This window comes from Rhinolophus sinicus, chromosome 17, assembly GCF_057876585.1.
Source record: "Rhinolophus sinicus isolate RSI-liver-muscle chromosome 17, RSI-T2T, whole genome shotgun sequence".
Taxonomy (NCBI): domain Eukaryota; kingdom Metazoa; phylum Chordata; class Mammalia; order Chiroptera; family Rhinolophidae; genus Rhinolophus; species Rhinolophus sinicus.
Window position 1 is genome coordinate 108,397,698 of NC_142517.1, and position 17,689 is coordinate 108,415,386.

At 36.2% G+C, this 17,689-nt stretch overlaps 1 protein-coding gene across 3 annotated transcripts in view; it reads left to right on the forward strand.

Annotated features, from left to right (window-relative positions):
* XRN1 (5'-3' exoribonuclease 1) overlaps window positions 1–17,689 on the forward strand; it is a 168,813-nt gene that overhangs the window by 134,845 nt on the left and 16,279 nt on the right. For all 3 annotated transcript variants that reach the window (XM_019753579.3, XM_019753581.3, XM_019753580.3), the window contains exon 34: window positions 16,945–17,003. In XM_019753579.3, the coding sequence (XP_019609138.3) occupies window positions 16,945–17,003 (59 nt within the window). The remainder of the gene's footprint in view (window positions 1–16,944; window positions 17,004–17,689) is intronic.

Sequence of the window (17,689 nt, forward strand, 5' to 3'; positions counted from 1 at the left end):
TGTGGTCAGAGAAGACACTTGATATGATTTCAGTCTTCTTGAATTTATTGAGACTTATTTTGTGGCGTAACATGGGGTCTATTTTGGTGTTCCATGTGCTCTTGAAAAGAATGTATATTCTGTTGCTGTGGGGTGAAATGCTCTCAAAATATCAATTAAATCCATCTGATCTACTGTGTCATTTAAGGCCTCTGTTTCCTTCTTGATTTTTCTGTCTGAAAGATCTACTCATTGGTGTCAATGCGGTGTAAATGTCCCCTACTTTGATTATATTACTGTCAATCTCTTCCTTTATGTCTATAAATATTTCCTTTCTATATTTAGGTGCTCCTATGTTGGATACGTAATTGTTTATAAATCCTCTTGTTGGATTGATCCCTTTATCATTATGTAATGTCCCTCTTTGTCTCTTATTATAGCCTTTGTTTTGAAGTCTATTTTGTGTGATAGAAATATGGCTACCCCAACTTTTTCTCTAATGATTAGTGACATTGATTATCTTTTCATATGTCTATTTGCCATCTGTATGTCTTCTTTGGAGAAATGTCTCTTCAGATCCTCTGCCCATTTTTTAATTGGATTGGTTGTATTTTTTTTTTTTTTTGGTGTTGAGTTGTATGAGATTTTTATACATTTTGGATATTAACCCCTTATCACATGTACCATTGTTAAATATCTTTCCCAATCATTAGGATGTCTTTTTGTTTTGTTGATGGTTTCCTTTGCTGTGAAAAACTTCTTAGTTTGATGTACTCCCTTTGTTTATTTTTTCTTTTGTTTCACTTGCCTGAGGAGATATATCAGTAAAAGTATCACTAAGAATAATGTCTGAGAGTTTATTTCCCATATTTTCTTCTAGGAGTTTTATGTTTTGGGGTCTTACATTTATGTCTGTAATGTTGAATTTATTCTTCTATATAGCGGAAGAAGGTGGTCCAGTTTTATTTTATTTTTGCGTGTATCTGTCAAGTTTTCCCAGCACCATTTATTTAAAAAGGGTCTTTACACCAGTGTAAATCCTTACTTCCTTTGTCATATATTTAAAGACCATATAGGCATGGATGTATTTGTGGAGTCTGTATTCTGTTCCATTGGACTATGTGTCTGCTTCTATGCCAGTACCATGCTGTTTTGATTACTAGAGCCTTGTAGAATAATTTGTTATCAGATAGTGTGATACCTCCAGCTTTGTTCTTATTTCTCAGGGTTGCTGTGGCTATTCGGGGTCTTTTATGGTTCCATATAAATGTTAGGATTACTTGTTCTGGTTCAGTGAAAAATGCCATTGCTATTTTGATAGGGACTGCATTGAATCTGTAGGTTACTTTGGGTCATATGAACATTTCAACTATATGTTCTACCTATTCATGAGCATGATATATTTCCATTTATTTGTATCTTCCTTAATTTTTCTCTTCACTGTTTTATAATTTTCTGAGTACAGATCTTTTACTTTCTTTTTTTTTTTTTTTTTTTCGGTGTATTTTTTTTATTTTTATTAAATTTATTGGGGTGACAATTGTTAGTAAAATTACATAGATTTCAGGTGTACAATTCTGTATTACATCATCTATATATCCCATTGTGTGTTCATCACCCAGAGTCAGTTCTCCTTCCATCACCATATATTCGATCCCCCTTACCCTCATCTCCCACCCCCCCAACCCCCGCCCCCGTTACCCTCTGGCAACCACTAAACTATTGTCTGTGTCTATGAGTTTCTGTTTCTCATTTGTTTGTCTTGTTCTTTTGTTGTTTTTGGTTTATATACCACATATCAGTGAAATCACATGGTTCTCTGCTTTTTCTGTCTGATTTGTTTTGCTCAGCATTACTCTCTCAAGATCCGTCCATCTTGTCACAAATGTTCCTATATCATCTTTTCTTACTGCCGAATAGTATTCCATTGTGTATATATACCACAACTTCTTTATCCATTCATCTATCGAAGGACATTTTGGTTGTTTCCATGTCTTGGCCACCGTAAACAAAGCGGCAATGAACACTGGAGCAAACTTGTCTTCTGTATAACTGTCTGCAGATTTTTTGGGTAGATACCCAGGAGAGGGATTGCTGGGTCATATGGTAATTCTATTTACCATTTTTTGAGGAACCTCCACACTGCCTTCCATAATGGCTGCACCAGTCTGCATTCCCACCAACAGTGTATGAGGGTTCCTTTTTCTCCACAGCCTCTCCAACACTTGTTACTATTTGTCTTGTTGATGATAGCCATTCTGACTGGGGTGAGGTGATATCTCATTGTGGTTTTGATTTGCATTTCTCTGATGATTAGTGATGTTGAGCATTTTTTCATATGTCTATTTGCCATTTGTATGTCCTCTTTGGAGAAATGTCTCTTCAAGTCCTCTGCCCATTTTTCAATTGGGTTGTTTGTTTTTTTTGTTGTTGAGTTGCATGAGTTCTTTGTATATTCTGGATACTAGCCCCTTATCGGAGGCACTGTTTGCAAAAATCTTCTCCCATTCAGTTGGTGGCCTCTTTATTTTGTCAATGGTTTCTTTTGCTGTGCAGAAGCTTTTAAGTTTCATATAGTCCCATTCGTTTATTTTAGCTTTTACTTCCATTGCCTTTGGAGTCAAGTTCATAAAATGCTCTTTGAACCCAAGGTCCATAAGTTTAGTACCTATGTTTTCTTCTATGCAGTTTATTGTGTCAGGTCTTATGCTTAAGTCTTTGATCCATTTTGAATTAACTTTGGTACATGGTGACAAATAGCAGTCCAGTTTCATTCTTTTGCACGTGGCTATCCAATTCTCCCAGCACCATTTATTGAAGAGGCTGTCTTTGCTCCATTGTATGTTTTTAGCTTCTTTGTCAAAAATTATCTGTCCATATTTATGTGGTTTTATTTCTGGGTTCTCAATTCTATTCCATTGGTCTATGTGTCTGTTTTTCTGCCAATACCATGCTGTTTTGATGATTGTAGCCCTGTAGTACAAGCCAAAGTCAGGAAGTGTGATACCTCCATTATTGTTCTTTTTCCTTAAGATTGCTTTGGCTATTCGGGGTCTTTTGTGGTTCCAAACAAATCTGATGATTTTTTGTTCTATTTCTTTAAAATATGCCATTGGGATTTTGATGGGGATTGCATTGAATCTGTATATTGCTTTGGGTAATATGGCCATTTTAACTATGTTGATTCTTCCAATCCATGAGCACGGAATGTCTTTCCATTTCTTTGTGTCTTCTTCAATTTCTTTCAAAAATGTCTTATAGTTTTCAGCATATAGGTCTTTCACATCCTTGGTTAAGTTTATTCCTAGGTATTTTATTCTTTTTGCTGCAATTGCAAAAGGAATTGTTTTTTGTATTTCTTTTTCTGAGATTTCATTGTTAGTATATAGGAAGGCAATGGACTTTTGTACGTTGATTTTGTAGCCGGCAACTTTACTGTATTCGTTGATTGTTTCTAATAGCTTTTTGGTGGAGTCTTTAGGGTTTTCTATATATAGCATCATGTCATCTGCAAAGAGTGATAATTTAACTTCTTCATTCCCAATTTGGATGCCTTTTATTTCTTTCTCTTGCCTGATTGCTCTGGCAAGGACTTCCAACACTATGTTGAAAAGCAGAGGTGATAGGGGACATCCCTGTCGTGTTCCTGAACGTAGAGCAAAGGGCTTCAGCTTTTCTCCATTAATTATGAGATTAGCAGAGGGCTTGTCATATATGGCCTTTATTATGTTAAGGTATTTTCCTTCTATACCCATTTTATTAAGTGTTTTAATCATAAATGGATGTTGTATCTTGTCAAATGCTTTTTCTGCATCAATTGATATAATCATATGATTTTTGTCCTTTATTTTGTTTATATGATGTATCACATTGATGGATTTGCGGATGTTGAACCATCCTTGTGCCCCGGGGATGAACCCCACTTGGTCGTGATGAATAATCTTTTTAATGCATTGTTGTATTCGATTTGCTAGAATTTTATTTAGGATTTTTGCATCGGTATTCATCAGAGATATTGGTCTGTAGTTTTCTTTTTTTGTGCTGTCCTTACCAGGTTTTGGTATCAGGGTAATGTTGGCCTCATAAAATGAGTTAGGGAGTACTGTCTCTTCTTCAATTTTTTGGAAGAGTTTGTGCAGAATTGGTATTAGATCCTCTTTGAAGGTTTGGTAGAATTCACTAGTGAAGCCATCTGGTCCCGGACTTTTGCTTTTGGGAAGATTTTGGATGACTGATTCGATTTCGTTACTGGTGATCGGTCTGTTTAGATTTTCCAGTTCTTCATGGTTCAGCCTTGGAAGGCTATATGTTTCTAAGAACTTGTCCATTTCTTCTAGGTTGTTGAATTTGGTGGCATATAGTCCTTCATAGTATTCTTGGATGATCCTTTGTATTTCTGTGGTGTCCGTGATAACTTCCCCTTTTACGTTTCTGATTTTGTTAATCAGTGTCTTCTCTCTTTTTATCTTAGTAAGTCTAGCCAAGGGTTTGTCAATTTTGTTAATCTTTTCAAAGAACCAGCTCTTTGTCATATTAATTTTTTCTATTGTCTTTTTGTTCTCTATTTCATTTAGTTCTACTCTAATTTTTGTTATTTCCTTTCTTCTGCTGACCTTGGGTTTTACTTGTTCTTCTTTTTCTAGTTCTTTAAGGTGTACCATGAGGTTATTTATTTGGGAGTTTTCTTGTTTCTTGAGATAGGCCTGTAATGAGATAAATTTCCCTCTTAAAACTGCTTTCGCTGCATCCCAAAAATTTTGGTAGGATGTATTTTCATTGTCATTTGTTTCTATGTATCTTTTGATCTCTCCTCTAATTTCTTCTTTGACCCAGTCCTTCTTTAAAAGTATGTTGTTTAGTCTCCATGTATTTGTGTTTTTTCCCGCTTTCTTTTTACAGTTGATATCCAATTTCAAAGCCTTGTGATCAGAGAATATGCATGGTATGATTTCAATCTTCTTAAATTTGTTGAGACTGATTTTATGTCCCAATATATGGTCTATCCTTGAGAATGTTCCATGTACACTAGAAAAGAATGTATAGTCTGATGTTTTAGGATGAAGTGCTCTATAAATGTCAATTATGTCCATTTCATCTAATGTGTCATTTAGGGCTACTATTTCGTTATTTATTTTCTGTTTGGATGATCTATCCATAGCTGTCAATGATGTATTTAAGTCCCCTAGTGTAATTGTGTTTTGGTCAATTTCTCCCTTTAGTTCTGTTAGTAGTTGCTTGGTGTATTTCGGTGCTCCCTGATTGGGGGCATAAATATTGATGACTGTTATGTCTTCTTGTTGTACAGTCCCCTTCACCATTATGAAATGTCCATCTTTGTCTCTTGTTATCTTTTTCACCTTGAAGTCTGTTTCATCTGATATCATTATGGCTACACCTGATTTTCTCTGGGTACCATTTGCTTGGAGTGTCAATTTCCACCCTTTCACTTTGAGTCTATGCTTGTCCTTGTAGCTGAGATGTGTCTCTTGGAGACAGCATATGGTTGGGTTTAGTTTTTTGATCCAATCTGCTACTCTGTGCCTTTTTATTGGTGAGTTCAGTCCATTTACATTTAGGGTGATTATTGATATGTGAGGATTTCCTGTCATTCTATCCTTAGTTTTCTGGTAAGGTTGTGTCTCCATTGTTTCTTTGCCTTTTTGTTGTTGTCTATTATTTCTGTGTGGTGGTATTCTATGATGTTTCCCTCTGTTTATTCTTTTATTTCAGTATATATTTCAATTCTGGATTTATTTTGAGTGGTTACCCTTAAGTTTATGTACAAGAAAGTTTGATATTTAGAGTATTCCATTTTCTTCAGCACGCCTACTTTCTCCATTCCCCTATTCCAGTTCAGGCCTTTACTCTCCCCCTTTTTGAGTTGTGGTTGCCACAAATTGTCCCTGTTGATGGTGGTCGAATAGCCTCCTTTAGTATTTCTTGTAGTGCAGGTCGTGTATTAGAAAATTCCCTCAGCTTCTGTATGTCTGGAAAGGTCTTTATTCCTCCTTCATATCTAAAGGATATCTTTGCTGGATATATTATTCTTGGCTCATGGCTTCTCTCTTTCAATAGTTTGAATATTTGGTTCCACTCCCTCCTGGCTTGTAGAGTTTCTGCTGAAAAATCTGATGATAATCTAATGGGCTTTCCTTTGTAAGTTACCGTCTTCTTTTCCCTGGCTGCCTTGAGGATTCTTTCTTTGTCGTTGATTTTAGACAGCTTCAATACAATGTGCCTTGGAGAAGGTCTGTTGGGATTGAGGTAACTAGGTGTTCTATTTGCTTCTTGGATTTGAGGGTCCAGTTCTGTCCACAAATTTGGGAAGTTCTCATGGACAATTTGTTTGAATATATTCTCTGTTCCCTTCTGTCTTTCTTCTCCTTCTGGTATGCCCATTATTCTTATATTGCTCTTTCTGATGGAGTCAGAAAGTTCTTGTAGAGTTCTTTCATTTCTTTTAAGTCTCAAGTCTCTTTCTTCTTCAATTTGTGTCATTTCCAGGTTTCTATCTTCGATGTCACTGATTCTTTGCTCCATCTGGTCAACTCTACTACCTAAGCTGGTTATTTCATTCTTAATTTCTTCTATTGAGTTCTTAATCTCCAGAAATTCTATTTGGTTCTTTTTTAAGATTTCAATCTCTTTCGTAAAATGCTCATGCTGTTCTTTGATTGAGTTTCTGAGTTCCTTTAACTGCCTATCTGTGTTTTCTTGTATCTCGTTGAGTTTTTTCAGAACTGCAATCTTGAATTCTCTGTCATTTAAGTCACATATTTCTGTATCTTTAAGTGCCTTCTCTGGAGATTTTTCACTTTCTTTCTGAGCTATCTTGTTGCCTTGGTTATTCATGGCGATTACTGGTTTACTATTTCTCTTCCTAGACATCTACAGGAGTGACTTCTGCAACAGGTTGATAGAAAGTGGTCTTTCTTTTGTTTGCCAGAACTTGTTGGTAGAATGTTTTATTATTTCTCCAACTGCAACTTATTTTTCTTCTCCCACACAGTAGTGCTATGTTTTCTCTGCACTATTCCAACTTCTCACGCAATGGGGGGATTCCCTGGGAGACGGGCTTCTCCTCTGTTAATAGTTCGTCTAGGTCACAGGGCGCAGTGTCCCGGAGGGTATGCGGAGAGCTTTTGATGCTCGAAAGCTCTTCCAGCTGCTGATTCAGAGCCCGTATATTTCAGCAGTTCTGTTTACTCCTGGAAGGATCCGCCCAGATAGGTGGGGTCAGGGGCGGGGTGAGTTGTGAGAGGTGGCCCAGAGCAATGGCGGCGACCACCACCACAGCCGGTCCTGCTTCCACAGCTCTCTCCCCTTTGCTGGAACTAGTTGGGCTGTGAATTTGTGTTTGCGGCCCACAGTTCTCAAAACAGCAAATTTTCTGTTGTTTTGATCTGACACTGCTACTGTTTCGCTTCTAGCACCGGGCAGGTGGGGGCGGGGCGAGCTCTGGGAGGGGAGGGAGGGGGCGGCTAGTCTCAGTGCCTAAGGGCTCTGTTCTCTGCTCGGCAGTGAGGGCTTAAACCACCGTTTTCAGCCTTTTTCCCTCAGTCTTTTCTCCGAGGTCTCTGCCGTGAGCGTTGGGTTTAGTCGTGTTATATGCTGTCCCCTCAGCCCTGTGGAGCCCTGGCGGAGCCCTAGCAGTCCGATCTCCCGCAGCTGCGGTGGTTCCGGGAAGCAGCGAGCTCGGCGCACTGAGCTAGGTCTGCGTCCTGCGCCCACGCGGTTCCGTCTCCGCGAGCTTCTCCCTTTCCTCCTCCCTCCACTCGCGCGAATCTCCCACCTGTAGGTGATTTCAGTTGGTAGTGGGCCTCTTCGTGTTGCCTGTCTGCTGTGCAGGGAGTCCTTTGTGGAGTTTTGTTGTTCGATTCTTTGTAAATTCCAGGGGAGCTTTACAGAGGCTCACCTCACTCCGCCATTTTTCCGGAAGTCGCGATCTTTTACTTTCTTAATTAAATTTATTCCTATTTTTTTATGTAATTTTAAATAGGATTGTTTTCTTAATTTCTCTTTCTGATAATTCATTATTGGTGAATAAAAATGCACTGATTTCTGAGTATTAATTTTGTATTCTGCTACTTTACTAAATTCATGTATAAGTTCTAATAGTTTTTTGGTGGAATATTTGGGGTTCTCTATATACTGTCATATCATCTATAATGGCAGTTTTACTTCTTTTCCCATGCTTTGCCTTTTATTTCTTTTTCTTGTCTAATTGCTGTGGCTATAACTTTCAGTACTATGTTGAATAAAAGTGGTGAAAGTTGGCATCCTTGTCTAGTTCCTGATCTTAAAGAGAATGCTTTTAGCTTTTCCCCATTGAGTATGATATTAGCAGTGGGGTTGTCATATGTGGTCTTTATTATGTTGCGATATGTTTTCTCTGTTCCCACTTTGCTGAGAGCTTTTATCATAAATGGCTGCTGAATTTTGTCAAATGCTTTTTTTGTGTCTGTTGATATGATCATATGATTTTTATTTTTAATTTTGTTTATGCAGCGTATCACGTTATTTGATTTGCAGATATTGAACTAACCTTGCACACCAGGAATGAATCCTACTTGATCATCGTTTATGATCTTTTTAATGTATTGCTGAATTTAGTGTGTTAATATTTTGTTCAGGATTTTTGCATCTATGTTCATCAGGGATATTGGCCTATAGTTTCCCTTTTTTGTATGCCTTTTTCTTGTTTTGGAATCAGGGTAATGGTGACCTCATAAAATGAGCTTGGGAGCCTTCCCTCCTTTTGGATTTTGGCATAGTTTTAGGAGAATAGGTGTTAATTCTTTTTGAATGTTTGTTAAAATTCATCTGTAAAACCATCTGATCCAGGACTTTTGTTTTTTAGGTGCTTGTTGATTACTGATTCAATTTCATTAGTCGTAATCGGTCTGTTCAGTGTCTGTTTCTTTGTTTTTTTATTGGGGAATATTGGGGAACAGTGTGGTTTTCCAGGACCCATCAGCTCCATGTCAAGTCGTTGTTTCCAATCTAGTTGTGGAGGGCACAGCTCACTGGTCCATGTGGGAATTGAACCGGCGACTTTGGTGTTGTGAGCACTGTGCTCTGAGCACTGTGCTCTAACCACTAAACAAACTGGCCGCCCACCGGTGGCTCAACTCCAAGCTCAAGCCGTTGTTTCTTACTGGCTCATGTGGAAATCAAACTGTCAACTTTAGTGTTATGAGCACTGTGCTCTAACTACTGAGCCAATCAGCTGCCCGTTTTTATTTCTTCTTGATTCAGCCTTGGAAGATTGTATACTTCTAGGAACTATACATTTCTTCCAGATTGTTGAATTTATTGGTATATAGTTGCTCATAGTATTTTTTAAAAAATTTTTTGGTATTTCTGTGGTGTCAATTGTCACTTTTATTTCTGGTTTTATTTAGGTCCTCTCTCTTTTTTTCTTGATGAGTTTCATTAAAGGTTTGTCAGTTTTGTTTATCTTTTCAAAAACCAGCTCTTGATTTCATTGATCTTTTTTATTGGTGTGTGTGTGTATTTCACTCATTTCTGCTCTGATCTTTATTATTTCCTTTCTTGTACTCACTTTGAGCTTTGTTTGCTGTTCTATTTCCATTTCCATTAGGTGTAAAGATAGACTGCTGATTTGAGTTTTTTCTTTAGATAGGCCTGCATTGCTATGAATTTCCCTCTTAGGACTGCCTTCACTGTGTCCCATAGATTTTGGGTCATTGTGTTTTCATTGTCATTTGTCTCAAAGTAATTTTTTATTTGATTTATTCCTTGATCTCATTGTTGACCCATTTATTATTTAATAGCATGTTATGTCTCCATGTATTTGTGTGTTTTTCAGTTTTATTTTTGTTGTAGTTGATTTCTAGTTTTATAGCACTGTGGTCAGAAAAGACACTTGATATGATTTCAGTCTTCTTAAATTTATTGAGACTTGTTTTTTGGCCTAACATATGGTCTGTCTTGGAAAATGTTCCATTTGCACTTCAGAAGAATGTATATTCTGCTGCTTTGGGGTGAAATGCTCTAAAAATATCAATTAAACACAGCTGGTCTAGTGTGTGTCATTTTCTTTTTGCTGTTCTGATTGGGTAGTTTCTGCTGCCTTAACTACTAATTTGCTGATTCAGTCCTCTGCTTTGTCTAACCTACTGTTGATTCCCTCTAATGTCTTCTTTATTTCAATTATTGAATTCTTCATTTTCAACCGATTCTTTTTTATTTTCTATCTCCATTCTTATGTTTCCTATCTCTTTATTGAAGTTCTCACAGAGATCACTGAGCAGTGTTATAACCAGTGTTTTGAACTCTGCATCTTAGTGTGTGACTGGGACCCCTAACTCTTCAGAGGGACATCTACAGCCGAGATATCCCTCCCAATTTTTAAACACCACACCTGCTATGGGAAGAGCTGAGTCTCTGCCTCTCCTATCAGTCTCCACGTAGCTTCTTCTGCATATCCTTAGATGTAGGACTTCTGTTCAGCTAGACTTCAGGCAATTCTTACTTATGGTTGTCCTGTAGTTTAGTTGTAATTTTGATGTGGTTGTGGGAGGAGGCATCACAGCATTTACATACTCTGCCATCTTGACCAGAAATCTTGTCTTTTTATTCTTGATTTGTAATAGTTCTTTCTATACTCTGTATTCTACATGTTTATCCAACATTTGATTTACAGATGTGTGCTCTCATTCTATGGATTGTCTTTTAACTTTATTTATGAAGTCCTTGAGGAACAAAAGTTTTTAATTTTGATCAAGTCCAATTTATCTCTTTTGTTCCTCCTCCTCCTCTTCCTCCTCCTCCTCTTCCTTCTCCTTCTCCTGCGCCTCATTCTCCTCCTCCTTCACCGCTACCTCTTCCTCCTCCTCCTTATTTTCCTCCTCCTCCTCCCCCCCATCTTCCTCTTTCTCTTCTTCTTCACCTTTTTTTTTTTTTTTTTTTGGTTGCATGTGCTTTAGGCATCAAACCCAAGAAACCATTTCCTGATCCAAAGTCACAAAGATTTACACCTGTTTTCTTCTAACAGTTTTAGCTCTTACTATTTAGTTCTTTTTTCCATTTTTGAATGCCAGTGTAGGTATGAAGGAGGGGTCTATATTCATTCTTCTGCATGTGGATATCCAGCTGTCCACGCACCATTTGCCAAAAGACTTTTCTTTCCCCGTTGAATTCTCTTGGCATGCCATTGAAGAATCTTGGCATCCTTGTCAAAACTCAATTGACCATACATGTATGGGTTTATTTCTGGCTTCTCAATTGTATCCCATTGATCTGTATGCCATCTTCTTGGGAACAACACACCATCATAATTACTGTTCCTTTGTTGTAAGTTTTGAAATTGGGAAGTTTGATTCCCTCAACTTTGTTTTCTTTTTCCAGATTGTTTTGTCTGTTCTGATCCCTTGCATTTTCATATGAATTTTATGATCAGCTTATCTATTTCTGCAAAATTTGCAACTGGAATTTTTATAGGGGTTGCCTTGAATCTGTAAATCACTTTGGGTGGTATTATCATTATATCAATATTCAGTGTTCCTATCCATGAATACGTTTTTCCATTTATTTAGATCTTCTTTGATTTCTTTCAATGATGTCTTGTACTTTTCAGTGTACAAGTCTTACACTTTATTGTTAAATTTATTTCTAAGTATTGTATTCTTTTTTATTTCTATTGTCAGTGGAATTGTTTTCTTAAAAAATATTTTTGATTGTTCATGGCTATATATAGAAATAAAACTGACGTTTGTGTACTGATCTTCTATCCTTCCAACTTGCAGAACTTGTTTGTTAGCCCTATTTTTTTGTGGCCCCTACAAATAGAGATAGTTTTACTTTTTATTGTAAAATCCAGATTTCTTTTATTTCTTTTTCTTGCCTAATAGCTATGGCTGGAGCCACCAATATGATGTTGAATATAAGTGGTGAAAGTGAACATCATTATCTTGTCTTCATCAGAGGAATAACCTTTCTTTATTTTTTTAAATTAAAGTTTATTGGGGTGACAATGGTTAGTAAAGTTACATAGGTTTCAAGTGTACAATTCTGTAATACATCATCTATATATCACATTGTGTGTTCACCACCCAGAGTCAGTTCTCCTTCCATCACCATATATTTGATCCCCCTTACCCTCATCTCCCCTCACCCCTTAACCTCTGGTAACCACTAAACTATTATCTGTGTCTATGAGTTTTTGTTTATTTGTCTTGCTCCTTTGCTGCTTTCAGTTTTATATCCCACATATAAGTAAAATCAGATGGTTCTCGACTTTTTCTGTCTGATTTAGCATAATAGTCTCAAGATCTATCCATGTTGTCACAAATGGCACTGTTGCATCTTTTCTTATCACAGAGTAGTATTTCATTGTGTATATACCACATCTTTTTTTATCCAATCATCTATCGCAGGACACTTTGGTTGTTTCCATGTCTTGGCCACCATAAAAAAAGCTGCAGTGAACATTGGAGCACATACGTCTTTATGGATAAATGTTTTCAGATTTTATTGGGTAGATCCCCAGAAGAGGAATTGCTGGGTCATATGGTAATTCTATTCTTAATTTTTTGAGGAAGCTCCATACTGCCTTCCATACCGTCTGTACCAGTCTGCATTCCCACCAACAGTGTATGAGGGTTCCTTTCTCTCCACAGCCTCCGCAATACTTGTTATTATTTGTCTTGATGATAACAATTCTAACTGGTGTGAGGTGATATCTCATTGTGGTTTTCATTTGCATTTCTTAGATGAGTAGTGATGTTGAGCATCTTTTCATATGTTTATTGGCCATTTGTATGTCCTCTTTGGAGAAATGTCTATGCAGGTCCACTGCCCATATTTTAATTAGATTGTTTGTTTTTTTGTTGTTGAGTTGTATAAATTCCTTATATATTTTGGATATTAGCCCCTTATCGGAGGCACTGTTTGCAAATATCTTCTCCCATTCAGTTGGTGGCCTCTTTATTTTGTCGATGGTTTCTTTTGCTGTGCAGAAGCTTTTTAGTTTGACATAATCCCATTCATTTATTTCAGCTTTTACTTCCCTTGCCTTTGATATCAAATTCATAAAATCCTCTTTGAACCCAAGATCCATAAGTTTAGTACCTATGTTTTCTTCTAGAACAATAATAATCAAAACAGTATGGTATTGGCAGAAAAATAGACACACAGACCAGTGGAATGGAATTGAAAACCCAGAAATTAACCCACATAAATATGGACAGATAATTTTCAACAAAGGAGCCAAAAACATACAATGGAGAAAAGACAGCCTCTTCAATAAATGGTGCTGGGAGAATTAGAAAACCACATGCAAAAGAATTAAACTAGACTGTTATCTGTCACCATGTACCAAAATTAATTGAAAACAGATCAAAGACCTAAACAGATGACCTGAAATAATAAGCTTTCAATCTTTCAACATTAAGTGTAATATTAGCTGTGGGGTTTGGGTGGATCCTCTGTATTAAGTGAGAACATTCCATTCTATTCCTAGGTATTTTGTTTTGTTATTTTATAGGGATGTTAGATTTTGTCAAATTCTGTTTCTGTGTCTATTGAGATGATCATTGGTTATGTCCTTTATTCATTATTATGGTACATTCCATTGATTGGTTTTCATATGTTGAAATAACTTGTCATTCCTGGGATTAACTCCACTAGATCATGGAGTATAATCTTTTTCATATGCTACAAGATTTACTAATTTTTTTTTTGAGGATTTTTGTATCTATATTCATAAGGGATATTTTTAATTTTCTTGTCTCGTGATGTCTTTGATTTTGATATCATGGTAATACTGACCTCATAGAATGTTGGGAATAACACTTTGAAAGAGTTCCCACCTTATTCTTATCTCTCTGGTTATTGGTTTTCACCAGAAATTCTTGCTGTTATTTTTCAAGGCTACTGGTGCTGGAGACTGAAAATGAGACTAGCGCAAGTTAAAATGCCAGAAAGCTCACTCTTCTTACTGAGATTTAATCTTTTTTTTCTTGAATAAACATTCCCCGATTTGTCGCAAGCCTTTGATTAACTTCCATAGTTCTGAAAATTTGGATTCTAGTAATTTATGTCTATTTTCTTATTGCTTTTATGGAAGAGAGAATTTTTAGAGATCCTTATTCTGACATCTGTGCTGATGTCTCCTCACTGAGTACTTTTTGAGATAAATTTTATTTAAAGTAATCTAATTACTTTTTGTGTAAACACTTACTAATTAAATTACTCCAAATTGTATTACAGATTTTTGTTAAAAATAGGTACAAATATTTTTTTAATATTTTCTTACTTAGCTTGTATATTTTTGCTCTTCTCCTTCCTGTAGTAGTACCGTGTTTCCCCCAAAATAAGACCAGGTCTTACGCCATTTTTCCCTGAAAATAAGACCGCGTCTTATATTAATTTTTGCTCCAAAAGACACATTAGGGCGTATTTTCAGAGGCTGTCTTATTTTTTTTCATGTACAACAATCTACATTTATTCAAATACAGTCATATCATCTTCTTCTGGAACATTGTCATAATGTACTAAATGCGTCCGTCTGGCTGACAATCTTAACTGGGGCTTATTTTTGGGGTATATCTTATTTTCGGGAAACATGGTATCTACTGTGTTCCAAGCACAGTAAGGACTGAGAATCTTCACCTTGCACTTACTTTTTCTCTATTCTTAATTGAAGTATCCCCAAATTGCAGCAAATTACTCTTTATGTTCAAAATATGACTCATTTGTTATTCATTCATTTATTGAACTACTATTTATTGAGCTATTATGTGCCTGGTACTACTCTAGGTGCTGGAAATACATGAGTGAATAAGACAGACAAGTTTTTCTGCCTAATGAACTTCACATTCTTAAGTGGAATCTGATAATAGGCAAATAAACAGTAAATTTCATAATCTGTAGTAATGATAAGTGCTCTGATTAAAAATAAAGCAGATTATGAGAACAGAGTGATAGGGGTCTTATTTTAAATAGGATGGTCAAGGAATGCCTGTTTGAGTACATAACATTTGAATAGAGACCCAAATAAAAGGAGAGTGGAATGGGATAAGCTATGCAGAAAGCTTGCTAAAGAGCTTTCCAGCAGAAGAAATATCAAGTGCATAGTCCTAATTCTATTTCATTATATATTATATATGCATTGGTATTTTATGTATTTATCTAGTACATGTAGTATTAAAATAGTTTTTAAAAATAGTTTTCTAAAAAGCTATTTTTTAAAACATTTTGGTGGTTTTATAACTTCAGTTTGGTAAGTGCTAAACTATTTTTTTGCACCAATATCTACTGTATTTTGCTTTGTATAATGTGCTTCTGTGTATAATGCACATCCATGTTTTTGGCCCAAACTTTCAGGGGAAAAAATCTTTTGTTTTAATTTTTTAATTCAAATTTCTATTTCTTTACATTTAGGTACTTGCCTTTTGTATTACAAAGGAATTTTAGCACTTATTTTTTAACATATGGTACAAGAAATTTTATTTAACACATAATTACAAGACACAAGAACAGACATAAAGCACAAGAAATTTTATGTACCAGTAACAAATTTAGGATATTTACACATCACAAAAGGCCAAGAGCTCTCTGTTGTTACAAGTTCATTGTAAGTTCAACAAAACCAATTATTGTATTCCAGGGTATTATTTTGCATATGGATATCATTATTGATTTCTAGAGTTACACTTTTAACTCATAAGCATAAATTAAAGAATTGAAAACATTTATGTAGATATGGAATTAGCACTACCCATGTATAATGCACATCCTTATTTTTCCTCACAAATTTGGGCAAAAAAGTGTCCATTGTACATGGCAAAATATGTTATGTTTTCTTTTATATTTTAAGTTTAATATAGATTAATATCCCTATAAATCTGATAAATATAGCTTAAAGATTTTATATTTAATTTCTATAAATGGTGATTTCTCTTCAAATTCTTGTTTACATAGATGTATGTAAACTATTTGCATTATATGGAATTCCAATTAGTTTTCTTGTGTGTGTGTCTCCATACAGGTTTAATGTCAATATCCATCAACTCACTTTTTCTTTGTTCCCTTTTTGTAAGATTACTCCTTCCCTTCCTCTCTTCCTCCCCTCCCACTTTCTTTCCCCTCTCTCTGTTCCTACTCTTCCCTTTCTTTTCCAGATTTGTCCCTTCCTTCCCTCCTTTCTCATCCCACCCCTTACCTCCCTCCTATTCCCTTCTCTCAGTCCGTCCTTACCTTCTCCTTTTTCCTTCCTTCCTTCCTTCCTTCCCTCCCTCCCTCCCTCCCTCCCTCCCTCCCTCCCTCCTTCCTTCCTTCCTTCCTTCTCTTCTTTCTTCCATCCTCTTCTAAGTCATCCTTTTCATTTCCTCTACCATCCCCCTAATTTCTCCCTAACATTTATACTAAAATAGTTTCCTAATTGGTCTCTTAATCTCCTATTTATTCAATAAGCCACTGTGGTATTTCAGTCTTCCTAAGGCGTGGTTGTGATCGGATCACTACGAGCTCAGAACCCTTCTGCGATTGATGGCCACTGCCTACCCCCTTTCATTCCATAGTCTCCAGTACTTCGTAGATTACAGCTCCAACCTGCTTGTGCAGTTCAGTTAAGCTCTATTGTACTCCTTAACCTCCAGTGGGACGGGTCTGTTTAGAGTTTTATAAACACATTCCTTGCTCTCTGTTTCCATGTCTTTTCTCCTATTATTTCCTTTGCCTGGAATACATAGCCTCCTACTCTGCCCTTTGGAAACCTGTTATCCTTCAAGGCGCAATTAGATGCCACCTTTACTTTCCCGTATTGTTATCTGTGGGTACCTCTTCTCCCCCTCGTCCAGATGATAAGTTCCTCAAGATCAGGGCTTTGGTTTCTTGGAGTTCTGAGAATTTTTAACACAGTCCCTTGCAGTAGTAAATACTTGGTAAATTTAATTGTTGTGCAAAATTTACCAAAATTTCTATTTTTCTTGCCTCTAGTTAAAGAAGAGTATAAGAGTAAAACTGAGAGTGGGACACAAAAAATGTCAAATAAGCAGGTAAGCTTTTGTTTTTTAAAATCTTTTTTTAAATGTTTTATTATGGTAAGCTTTCTTAAAAGTTAAATTTCTAGTAGCCACCTTTTTATTGTAATTCATGGCTCTGTGGCATCTGACTGAATATTGCAGCCCTTTTAATCAGATCCCTAGGTGTGTGGCAAGAGGGTGCTAAAGTATAGCCTAACCGTCGTGTGGCTGGGAAGGTGCATAGCTAGGATCTAAGTCCAGGATCTGGAGTCCAGGATCTGGAGCTAGAAGTAGCTGAAGCCCTGGTTCTGCTGCTTAATAGTTGGGTGGCCTTGAGCAGTTCATGCATCTGTCAGCCTCAATTTCTTCATCTCTAAAATGGAGATAAAAATAGATCACTTATTTCTCTCAGTATACAGTCTATACATACGTACATACAAACATACCTACGTACATAAATGTATATATGTATACATATATGAAATATATGGAAATATGTTTATATATACAATCAAAGTATATGGATCAACATAGCAAAGTTAACAGTTAATTCTGTGGAGTTAGTAGGGGAAGCTGAGATTTATGTTTTATATAGTCTCTACTATTTGATATGAAATATGTATACATTTTATAATCAAAGTATAGCAAATTTTAATCTAAAACATTCAACGTGTACCCTTATGATGTGTGCATTTTCTGTATGTATACTATATTTTAAT